Raw genomic sequence first — 12,663 nt, forward strand, 5'->3', positions numbered from 1 at the left:
TGGAAACTTTTGGACAACCAAGATCATCTAGATTCTCCACATCTTTACACAAGTAATTTGAGAGGAGATTACATTTCTCCAAACTTTTCGCAAAGTATTCTGTTGTAGGTGAACAATAATGGTGAATGATTGATGACAACTCAATATATTCCAGTTTTCCACTGCTCCAATTGATCCCATGTAAATTTTTAGTGTTCCACCTTGCTTGAAAAGTAGGTTGGTAGTCTTTGGGTGGCAGGAAACTGAATCCCAAAACAATTCCGTCCTTGAAAACACCCAACTCCTTAACAATTTTCCCCTCCAAGCACTCAATATCAAATACAACGAGAGACATTCCTTTTTCTAGATTACAATGTCAAAAAATGATTAGCAGTCTAGTCTTTTGAAAAATTGTGGATGGAAAAGTTTAATAAGAACAAAAAAGATTAACCCAGTTAACCCATAAAACATGAGCTGGGAAAATTTGGTAACTTGTAACAGTATCCTGAACCCTTCGGCAGAATCGTGCAGTACAGCAAGTAATCGAAAAACTTTCAATCTAGTAAAGAAAAAGTCAAGAAAGGAACTTGCTTAACCAATAAGTCCTCCATGAGGAAATTTTTGGTCATTTTAGTCGGAATTTATATTTTTGTCCCATATTTTACAGGCTGATAAGAAAGAGTTTTTGCGTTTTTCATTTTCGGGAAACCATGAAAGTGTGTTTCCGTAACAATTGAAAATGTTGACAAGAATGAAACTTCCAAAAGATATGACTGGAACTACTACTTTTGGTAGTTACTTTTGGTGAATTGAACAAAAGATGAGATCTGGAAGCAGAAAATAAGAAAACCTGGATGAATAAGGGTAACTGAACAATGTAAGGGTAAAGAAACAAATGACTGAAATATCTTGAAAATTAACCTCGATATATCGAGCCAATGAAACTTAATTAAAACACAGAAGAGTTGGGAACAAAAAACCTCGTAGCCGATAAGATCTTATAAAACATTTTGTTAAGTCAATGAAAGTTGTGTAGAAAATGATTTAGTGTTTATGTTATTTCTGTTTTTAGTAAGGTCACGTGTTGTTAGTAATGAGTTTTTCATTAGTCAAGTGAGGGAGAGTGTAGCGAGACATACCAGCAAGCTAGATTGTACTAAGGTTGGTTCCGACAGACTTTAGTGAAGTTTTTTTAACAGCCGACGCTTCCTGTACCTCTTCCTTTGCATCTTGCCCAGTTTCCTTAGAAAAACACGACAAGGGAGCTGTCTTGTCAAATTTTTTTCATGCCAAACTTGGGGTCAATTGCGTTTTCTTCTTCTCTACTTGCAATAAAAATCTCTGTCAGTGACACATTTTCCCACTCGTCACAATCCTTATCAGGTTTCTGCAAACTTTCAAAGTCGTCAGACAAACACCAGAGGAATTTAAGTTCTCTCTCCTGCTCAAAAAATCCGAGTAAATTTTTATACATTGGTCTATAAGCAAACTCATAGTCACAAAAATGTCCACGGACGAATCTGCTTAGTTCCATATTGTCTGAGACTTGTAAAGTTTTGTTTTCGATGTGGGTCACATGAGTTCAATGACCCCATACAAAACCTAGGTATCTGTAATTCGGTAATTGTGGTAATCATACGTCTTAGTTGACCTACATTTTGTTGAGCGGCTCCCTTGCAAGGATGAAATCACCTAATTGTCCGTATTTGCGAAGACAGTATGACGTGATTTTTTTGGTATTAGGACTTAATTGATACATTTACGACTAATTTCTAACGATAGTGAACAATTCCTGATAAATTTGTGTTCATAAAAGCTCTATCGATCACCTGAGAAGATTCGCTCTTACAAAAGAAGATGTCAAAAAATGATGTTAGTAAGATCACTAAATAATTGGATTGAGAGAAAGAATTTAAATAAATACAGATGATGGCAAGTTGTATAATTTTTGATATATTTTGGATAAATATTTGATTAAATTTTGTTATATTGCTTATAATTTGGGTGTTTTTCGACAATACTAAAGAAAATTGGGTAAAATTTGAGTATTTTTGACAGGATTCAGCTACTTTTGGTAAATATAAGTGGCAGGAATTGGACAGTTTTTAATAGAATTGTTTCGGTTTTAATAGGAATTAGGTTTTTTTGGCAAAAATGTAGTTTTTTTTGGTAAGAAATGGCTATTTTCAACCTGTATTGGTGAATTTCTTTTACGGTTTTGGAAAGTGTTTGTCAGAATTGGGCATTTTTTTTTCAAGAATTGAGAATTTTTTATCAAGAATTGGGTATTTTGGCAAGAATTGGGCATTTTTAAGCAAGAATTTGATATTTTTTGGCAATAATTGGATAATTTTTCGTAATAATTGGCTTTTTTTGGCAGCAATTGGGTACTTTTTAGCAAGTTTTGTGTAGTTTTTAGACAGAATTGGGTATTTTTTAGCATGAATTGGGTAATATTTTTGCATTTTTGGGTATTTTTTAGATAAAATTGGGTATTTTTTGGCATGATTTGTGTGTTTTTCTCAAGAATTCGATATTTTTAGCAAAATTTGGGTATTTTTGGCAGAAATTGTGTGTTTTAGGCAAGAATTGTGAATTTCTCGGCAATAATTGGATAATTTTTGATAACATTTGTCTAATTTCTGGTACTTTTTAGCAAGTTTTGGGTATTTTGTAGACAGAATTCGGTATTTTTTGGCATGAATTGGGTGTTTTTTCAAGAGTTGGGTATTTTTTAGCAAGAATTGGATATCTTTGGCAAGAATTGTGTATTTTTAAGCAAGAATTTGGTATTTTTTGGTAATAATTGGATAATTTTTGGTAACAGTTTTCTATTTTTGGCAAGAATTCGGTACTTTTTAGCAAGTTTTGGGTAATTTTTAGACAGAATTGGGCATTTTTTTATCTACGCGGGATAATATTATTAAGGGATTATCTTACTAATCTACTTCGTGTCAACAGCTTGGGTATCATGCTGTGAGGTACATTTTTGAAAATCACGTAAGCCGTACGTAATTGTAAATGAGTCACCCTATCTAATTTAATATTAAAACATTACCTAGCTTATCCCCTTTGTGTGAACAGCTTGGATATCATACTGCGAGGTGCGTCTTTGGCAATTGACATTATTGAAGTGTAATATGGGAATGGGTAATTGACCTTCTTATTTTGTTATTAAGGGATTATCTTGCTAATCCCCTTCGTGGGAACAACTTGGGTATCATGTGAGGTACGTCTTTGGAAATTGACATTAGTAAAGTGCAATATGGTAGGGGATCAATGACCTTACTGATTTGTTGTTAAGGCACTATCTTGCTAATTCCCTTCCTGTGAACAGCTTGGGTGTCATGCTGTGAGGCACGTCTTTGGAAATTGACACTAGTAAAGTGTAATATGGTAGGGGGTAAATGACCTTACTGATTTATTGTAAAGGCACTATTTTGCTAATCCCCCTCATGTGAACAGCTTGGGTGTCATGCTGTGAGGTACGTTATTGGAAATTTGCATTATTAAAGTGTAAAATGGTAGAGGATCAATGACCTTATTGATTTGTTGTTAAGGCACTATTTTGCTAATCCCCCTCGTGTGAACAGCTTGGGTATCATACTGTGAGGTACATTTTTGAAAATCACGTAAACCATACGTAACTGTAAATGAGTCATCCTATCTAATTTAGTATTAAAACATTACCTAGCTAATCCCCTTTGTGTGAACAGCTTGGGTGTCATGCTGTCAGGTGCATTTTTGAAAAGTCGTACGTAACTGTAAATGAGTCATCCTAAATTATTATTGAAGGATTTTCTTGCTAATCCCCTTCGTGTGAACAGCTTGGGTATCATGCTGTGAGGTACACTTTTGAAAATTTACATTATTAAAGTGTAAAATGGAAGGGGGTCAATGACCTTACTGATTCGTTGTTAAGGCACTGTCTTGTTAATCCCTTTAGTGTGAACAGCTTGGGTGCTATGCTGTGAGGTAAGTCTTTGTAAACTTACATTAGTAAACTGTGATATGGTAGTGGGTCAATGTCCTTACTAATTTGTTAAGGCACTGTCTTGCTAATCCCCTTCGTGTGAACAGCTTGGGTATCATGCTGTGAGGTACAATTTTGAAAATCACGTAAACCGTACGTACTGTAAATGAGTCACCCTATCTAATTTAATATTAAAACATTACCTAACTAATCCCCTTTGAGAGAACAGCTTGGGTGTCATGCTGTGAGGTATGTCTTTGGAAATTTACATTAGTAAACTGTAATATGGTAGGGGGTCAATGTCCTTACTAATTTGTTAAGGCACTGTCTTGCTAATCCCCTTCGTGTGAACAGCTTGGGTATCATGCTGTGAGGTACACTTTTGACAATCTAGTAAACCGTACGTAAGTGTAAATGAGTCACCCTATCTAATTTAATATTAAAACATTACCTAACTAATCCCCTTTGAGAGAACAGCTTGGGTGTCATGCTGTGAGTTACGTCTTTGAAAATTAACATTATTAAAGGGCAATATGGGAATGAGTAAATGACCTAATTTAATATTAAGGGATTAACTTGCTAATCCCCCTCGCGTGAACAGCTTGGGTATCATGCTGTGAGGTACTTCCTTGGAATTTGAGCGAAAATGCGCTATACCTAATCTTAATACATAGGTACTTCCTTTTACCCCCCCCCCCCCACTCTTGCTCACGATATACTACTTTAGTATGATATAATAACTAAATAAAAGTTAATAATTGTTGTTTATGCGTAATCGCAGCGGGACAGCATTAGATCACAGGGACCTGTTCTCAGCTGACCTTTTTCTTATTATTTCCCACATTTCAGACTGTTATTTTCATGGGCATCATGGCTCTTTTTTGGTGACTATTGTCACCTTTTTTTGCGTCTGAAACTTTTTCGCAGTTTGGATCCATTATTTTTTCTCGCCTCGTTTAAGTACACTATGACCCGCAATCGAAAATGATGTTTTTAAATAGTTCGCGCTCAAATACTCTTGCTCTATTATCTAAAACTGTGTAGGGCTTTAAAGTTATCAACTTTCAACTAAAAAGATTTGCGAAATTGCGCTTTAAGCGATGTTCATATTTACCTCAAAATTACATTTTGAACCCAAAATCTTTGAAGTTTTGTTCTGTTTATGTTTGTTAAATTGCGGTTTGAGATCACCGGCACGAAGAGAAAAGTAAGTAAATGCAGATCAATGTATCATAATTTCTTTAGAAATAGGGTGCGAAGAAGATCCCTATAACAAGTCGTTGTTGATGGCTTTCTTTTGACTCTCTAATCAATGATAAAGGTGCTCACTGCTTCTTGGGTTTGGGCTAGTAGCTTAGCTTAACTCATTCCTGTTGTGTGATTTCGGGGGCTACAAGAATGGAAGGGAATAATCAAGTTCAATTTACTTTAATTGATGTCCGGAGTCACAAATCAAACTTTCATTGAATTTCTGAAAGTTGTTTTTCATTGAATGTCGTCGTTTTAAGGCCTGCAAGTCTCGAACAGCTAAGTGGTGCTCGATAATTGCCAAAAGTCATCAGTGACTTCAAGCCTATACTTTAGGCTTTAGTGAATTTAATAACCTATACTCTAAGTATATGTTTAATAGCCGCCGTCAGCCTCTCAACGGCCATCATTTAGGCGTTCTCTTTTTTTTTTAATTTGCTTCACCTTTTGATCACGTTTTTTGTTTTGCATAAGTCACGATTTTCACGTTTGACTTCTGACTTTCCTCTCTCATTGTTTCAACTTGACGGATTTTTAATTCTTTCACTCATTGAATTACGTTAAGTAGTGAATAAGTCAAAAGAGCAAAGTCTAATGAAACGGGATAAACATATAGAACCCGGTCATAAAGTCCTAGTGCATTAGGTTATCAAAATTAAAACGATTGCTAGTTGTCATTAGTATTATGCCTAATAGCGATCAGTTAAGAAGCTGAATTAAGTGTAATTCTAGAATCTAACCGAATATGCAGAATTTGCACTCCAAAGAAAAACACTTTGACACTTTTTTCTTTTTCTGTTTCAATCCCAATATGCTTGAAGCAGGTCAGCGGCGGCTATGTTTGGCAATTTGTCGGCTATGTTATAGAATAGTTCTGAAGGCTAAATGCAAATTAAACTCAAAGCCGAGGGAACTTGCGCCCGAGGCTGAGCTTGAATTGCCGAAGGCTTACCAGAATTATACTCTAACTTATTCAGTTCCCAATTTTGCCATTGAAAACCCAAAGAGATATTTCGTTTAAATTTTACTGTAACGTTCCAATTCTGCATGTTTCCAAAGAGTACTTTTTCATCAAATCGTTTTTCTTAGAGTTAATTTGTTTTTTTTTCTTCTTCGTAGATCCTGACTCTTTTCCTGCTTGCCAAACAAAAGCAACTCTCGTTCCAAGTCACAGTTGTTGTTGAAATTGTTGGCATCTAATTTTCCGATAAATTTTTCGGAGTTTTTGAGGTTTCATCTTCAATAATCAGTTTTCTGGGAGCAGATTTTTTATCAGCATTGCTCTTTGACAAGTTGGCTTGCAGATACGACAAGTGTACTTGATTATGAATCTTTATGGTTTTGAAAATGAGCAACCTATGAATATATTTTATATGGAATCAATTATAGACCTTAACAAAAATCCTTTTTGTCGAAGTTTTTTATGTATGTTTCCTATTTTTTACATTCTCCTTTGATTATTTTTTGAAAAGTGAATACTTTTTCTCTGCAGAAAAAAATGGGCTTCATATAAAATTTTCAAAGAAACATGCCTTCAGGCCATTAGAGAAATGTTTGCTCAATTGATTGCTCATTCTTGACCATTTTCTCAGCTTGATTTCTGCGAGACAGTGTGAAAAGTGACCCGGAAACTGATTAAGCTCGAAATCTATTGTGATCTTCTAGAGTGAAAGCTTGAAAAATAGTATGCATTAAAAAATATGAAATAATGTCTTCATGATTGATCAACTTCAAATTTGATGATCAGGCCTAACTTTATTGTAGATTTTCATTAAGAGCAAATTTAGGTCAAATAGATTGAAAACAGAAATGACACTTACTTAAGTGAATGCATTAGGCTTCTGCGTCTTGACTATTTTTATTAATGGTTTCTCACGGCCCACGGGCTTTGTCTCAGCCCATATTTACTTGATCCACCCAAGGACACGAGTCTAGTATACACATAAGAGCAATCGTATGATATGTTGTGGTATGTTGATAGGTTACTGTTTTTCGATGTATCGAGTTATAGATGATTGAAAGGTTGTCAAAATTGTTCACTAATTGGGTGATTGACTGATTTACTGGACAATTTCGTATATTTTGTTTGTATCAACAGACTTATAAATCGCGTAATAATTTGCTCTCGAACGAAGTTTGAAACAATTATTGTAAACTTGTCTTTGCAAAATTTGCTTGACCGTTTTCTGCTGGAACGTTCTTTCGATTTTACTTCGTAAGTAATTTTTTCACGCTGTTTTTTTAATTGTTTTGAGTAATTTGAATTCCACACATTCAGCAATTAAGTCTTGCTAAAATAAAACCGATTGTGAGGAATGGTTGTACATAGCACGTGTAGCGTATTGGATAATGAACTCAAAGCTCATTCGAGAGCTCGAGGATTGGAACCCCTCCCTAGTCAGAAAATTCTCAACAATTAAAGCTGCTCTAGTCTATAACCATTTCTAAGTTGCTTGCCTCGTTCGCGAGCAATTCATCCGACGTTAGTCGGTTTGCGTTCGCAAATTAATGTAAATTGAACTATGAAAGCTATTGAAAATTACAACTCAACTGTTAAGTTGGGGAAACTTATTTAGGTTGGGGTTTTCATCTTTCAGGTTTATCGCAGAGCAGTGTGTTCTGAACGAGGACAAATCCTCCCCTCAATGTCAAAATGCACATGCAGTTGTAGATCCGACTTTGGACAAAGAATGCGATTGTGCCAAGGACTTAGCTGACATCCCAACCCAGACATCCGCAGGTTCTGGACCCCAATCGCCAAATGGGGCTGCGTCCCTTTCGATACAGGTCAAAACTACCACTACTATTACCACCAATGGAAACGAAGAACAGTGTGGAGGTGGGGGTGGGGGTTCCGATTTCGGAGGACAAGACAGCAGTAATAAATGCTCGTCAAACGTCCACATTACAACCAAAATTAAAAATAGTAAGTTGTCCTTTTCATTTACTCTCGTTGGCCGCAACCCCTCTAGGCCCGGGGAGAGAGTTTGCGACCACAGATAGACCTTCGGTACCCTATTTTCACAAAATATTGCCTTTAAAGTAATTAGTATATGATATACCAATCAGATAATGGGTTTTATTCGGCTCTAAGTATCATTTTGTGTCATTTTGATGTACGACCCTTTCAGCTCTACCAGTGTCCTCCAGTTTTTATTAATAGCCGCCGTCAGCCTCTCAAACGGCTATTATTTAGGTGCTCTCCTTTTTTACAATTCAAATAATTTGAATTGTATTGGGGTGCTGTCTTTTTTTAAGATCTTTTCACACATTTTCATGATTTTTGAAGTCAAATTGGAGTGGTGATTTTGGTCACGTCGAAACACGAAGTGGAGCGAAAATTGAGCAGTTTTGCGTCGTGAATTTATTTTACTGTAATTTTAAATTAGAGTGAGAAAACGGTGTTTGAACAAAAATTTGCTTTCTGGCTAGTGGTTTTTTTTGTTCACATGCGGCAATTTCACTTTGATTTTTACTGGTTTTTTTCATTTTTTTGGATTGTTTTTTTTTCTAAATGGTTTTGCCAATCCATTCATAATTCATTTTAGGCCTAGTTTTTTGTTTTAGCCAAATTTCGATTTCTCGCTAGTGGTTTTTGTTCACATGCGGCATTTTGGCGTTGGAGTTGTGATTTTGGAGTCAAATTGGAGTGGTGATTTTGGTCACGCCGAAAAATAAGTAGAGCAAAACAGCGAGGGGTTTTGTGGCGTAAAATTTCTTCGCTCTAATTCTAAAGTAGAGTGAGAATACGGTGTTTGAACAAAAATTCGCTTTTTCGGCAGTGGTTCTTTGTTCATATAAGGCAATTTCACTTTGATTTTTTACTTTTTTTTCGATTTTTTGGATCGGATTTTTTTCTTAATGGTTTTTCCAATCCATTCATAAGTCATTCTAGTTCTAGTTTTTTGTTTGAACCAAATTTTGATTTCTCACTAGTGGTTTTTGTTCACATGCGGCATTTTGACATTGATTTTCTGTTTTTTTTTAATTTTTTTATCCTATTTTTTTAGAAATGGTTTTCCGAATTCACTCATAGTCCAATCTAGGTCGAGTTGATTTTTTAGTCAATGAAAATTCTTTGAATTGTACGTCAGGACTTGTCCTGCTATGTTTTTTTTTTTATTTCGCGTTACCTTTTGATCACGTTATTCGTTTTACATAAGTCACGACTTTCACGTTTGACTTCTGACGTACCTCATCACTGTTTCAACTGAATGGTTTTTTAAATCCATTCACTCAGTGAATTGCGCAAGATAGTGAATACAGTCAAGGTCAAAAGAGCAAAATCAAAAGAGACGGTATAAACCGATAAAGCCCGGTCATTAAGTCATTGAGAATTAGGTTATCAAAGTTCATTAGAGTGTTTGCTAGCTGAAATTGGTATTAAGCTTATTAGCTTTCAGTTTAGAAGCTGAATTAAATAGAGTTTTAGAATCCAACTGAAACTACGCCGAATTAGAGCACTTTTTGACCCTGAAAAAAATGTAGAACAAAGTTTGTCAATTTATCTATTTTTTTTTCTGTTTCAATCGCGATGTTCATCAAGCGCGTCGACGGAGGCTTTTTTCCGGCAATCTGCGGCTATGTTGATAACTAGCGAATCTTAACTAGTTTTCGATTTTTCAGCGAGTGGTGGAAAAATTACCTGGGGGGTAGTGCAAAGACCTCAGTCTTCCCCGAAAGTCCCCGAGTCACTCAGAGGAGCCCAGTTACCTGAAGAGGTCACCTCCAGGCAGTCGGCAATGTCGTCGATGAACACCGATTCCTCCCATTATTCAGGAGGCAGTTCAATACAAACGAGAGCTATTTGTGAACAGAGATTCGAAGTGCACTCGTGTGTATATTACAGACGATTCGAACTCGGTTCTCCATCTTGTAACCATCCGAGAGCGTGTGACCCGAATGTGTTCGATGACCCGTCTCAGACTATCGTAAGTAAATTGACAGCATCTTTTGAGAGCTGCTTTTTCTCACGTATTGGTTTTGATTCTTATTTTTTATTTATCAGTTACCTTTCAATAGTTACTCAATTTTCTCCAACCGACTACTGGGCTTCCATAAAAGCCCGTGCAATATTTTTATAATGATTACTATGTAATGATTCGTTCTCTGTAACTGGGGGGTGCGTAACGTACATAGGGGGCACAAACGGGAAAAATCACAATTTTTCCGAGGTGCTTGTTAATTAGAAAAGTTTTGATTCAGATTGCGGACAGTTCTGCCCGTGCCATTGAGATCTACGGGAAGGACTTGTATGACGTTGAGTTCATGGCAATAGTGGATTCCAAACAGACTGTGGAGATGATATTCTACATGGAGGAAGCTCTCGCTCAACCCTTCGATCTAGTTGTTAGTTGAATTTTAACGTTCATTCATCGAAAAGTTGATAAAAAAAAGTTGACAAGAGACCCTGTCTGATCATAAAAGACCATAAATATTGCGTTTTTAGTGCTAATAAGCGTCCCTTGCTAAATCAAAATTAAGAAAAACGTCGTGAAAGTCAGATCATATGGTTAGAAACTTGGATTGAAAATTTTGTGATTGAAAATTTTATTGTCAAATTGGATCGACAATTTTATTGTCATATTTTACATGAGAACGTTTTTGCCATTTGCGAATTGTTTTTCGTGAGAAATTTAATGATTACGTGTTTAACCATTGCTATAGTCAAATTTTCAAGATGTAAAATGAAGCTGGTGAACTTTCTGCTTGATGGTACCAAAATTTTTTTTTGTCGGAAATTAAGACAAAATTTTGCAATGTTAGTTTAGATTTGATAAAAAATACAATGCATTGGTACAATCAACGCTTGAGAGACATTAAAATAGGTCGGAACTTGTCGAGTGATGTTTATGAAAAAAGACAGTTTATGTAAAAAAAGTTGGAAGTTCAGAAAGTGTTATTAGATTTGTAATTAAGTTGATGTCAAGATATATAACTTAATACATGACATCGAGTACGGAAATCTCTTCAGCGGCATAAAAGTTCAAAGTTTTCATTTTGCTGTGCCAAGTTCTATTGATGTTTCGCGTTCTATATGATGAATTTGAAGAACGAATTGTTTGAGTTGTATATCAAAAACATGAGAGATGCGTTATTTTTCAAGGCACGATTGATTTCATTTTCTGACCCTTCTTCCATAACTTTCTGAACCAATATTAAATGATTTTGAATAATTTTTAATTGCTCTCAAACGAAGTTTGTAGCAATTATATTAGTCCTGTCGGTCTTTTTTTAATGCGATTTTTCGCTTGATCGATTTTTCGTCTGACGCTTTTGACTTTTCGTCCTCAAAAACGGGATAAACAGGTAGCGCCCGGCGGGCATTAAGTGCTCTTAGAGCCTTTTAGCTTTGTTTCAGCTCAAACGGTTTTGGAGACATATACTTATGGTTTGAAGGGCGGTTCTTAGAGGTTGAAGACACCCCCACTGTTGACCCCCCCCCCCCCCACTGCACTATTGCTCCCCACCGCCCCCCCACCACGCTGTTGCCCCCCCCACTGATGCTCCTCCCTCCCCATCAGGCCCCGGTGCACAACTCACCCCCATCCCCCGCCCCCGTGCCTACTGACGAACAACCGATCGCTAAAAACTTGCAATTTTATACTAATTTTAACGATTTTTTTCAAGCTTTTTAACAATTTTTGTCATTTTTTGGGTATTTTCAGCCCTATATGTCAAGGCACCCCACTCTAGGGTTTTATAATAGTTTACTGCATAGTTTCTTGTGGCAGTGGAATGGTTTAACAATTTAACATCACAAATTTTAGCAATTTTTGACAAAACGTGCAATTTCTTTCAATTTTTTAGACATTTATTTTTCATTATCCGCGTCTTTCTGGATGCAGGGACCAGAAAACGTCCTTAAGGATTTAATAATAAGTTACTGAAAAAAATGCATTTGCTACGGATTAGCTTTAATTTTTTTAATATAAAAAAGTTTTCTAAAAATGTTTGTCGGTTTTTAGGTTTGTCCAGCCTCAAAAGCCACATAACTTCCTCTAGGGTTTGATTATAGGTTACTACATAGCTTCTAGGTGTAATGGAATGTTTGTCAAGATTTTCATGAGCCAGTGACACTATTTAAAGCTGGGAATAGGGATACTGAATAGTATCTTGAGACAATGAATTGGTTTCGAAGATTTTAATATCTTAAATTTTAGCAATATTTTTTGCTATTGTTTTCGAAATTTTTGAATAATTTTGTCCTTTTCTGAGTTTAACAATTTTTAGTGGCCAACGAAAATTTTCGTCTTGCAGATGGGTTACTTCACATAACTCCAAGACAAAAAATAGTTAGGAAGATTTTCACTGCGAAATCTGGAAGCTGTTTTTAGTTTCGCAAAATTTTCAATTTTTTTTTTAAAATATTGGTATTTTATTTGGTTTACTTAATAACGAAGCTAGAAAACTAAAAGTTGCAGAGTCGAATCAAACTAAAGCTAGGCTCAGTAAACCGTGGC

The 12,663-nt window shown here is 35.8% G+C and overlaps 1 protein-coding gene across 4 annotated transcripts in view; it reads left to right on the forward strand.

Annotated features, from left to right (window-relative positions):
- The window catches only part of LOC142353123 (uncharacterized), a 102,084-nt gene that overhangs the window by 64,070 nt on the left and 25,351 nt on the right, over positions 1–12,663 (forward strand). For all 4 annotated transcript variants that reach the window (XM_075405330.1, XM_075405331.1, XM_075405332.1 and 1 more), the window contains exons 16-18: positions 7,798–8,126; positions 9,827–10,131; positions 10,406–10,549. In XM_075405330.1, the coding sequence (XP_075261445.1) occupies positions 7,798–8,126; positions 9,827–10,131; positions 10,406–10,549 (778 nt within the window). The remainder of the gene's footprint in view (positions 1–7,797; positions 8,127–9,826; positions 10,132–10,405; positions 10,550–12,663) is intronic.

Source organism: Convolutriloba macropyga, chromosome 14 (genome assembly GCF_964194025.1).
Source record: "Convolutriloba macropyga chromosome 14, txConMacr16.3, whole genome shotgun sequence".
Classification (NCBI taxonomy): Eukaryota; Metazoa; Xenacoelomorpha; order Acoela; family Convolutidae; genus Convolutriloba; species Convolutriloba macropyga.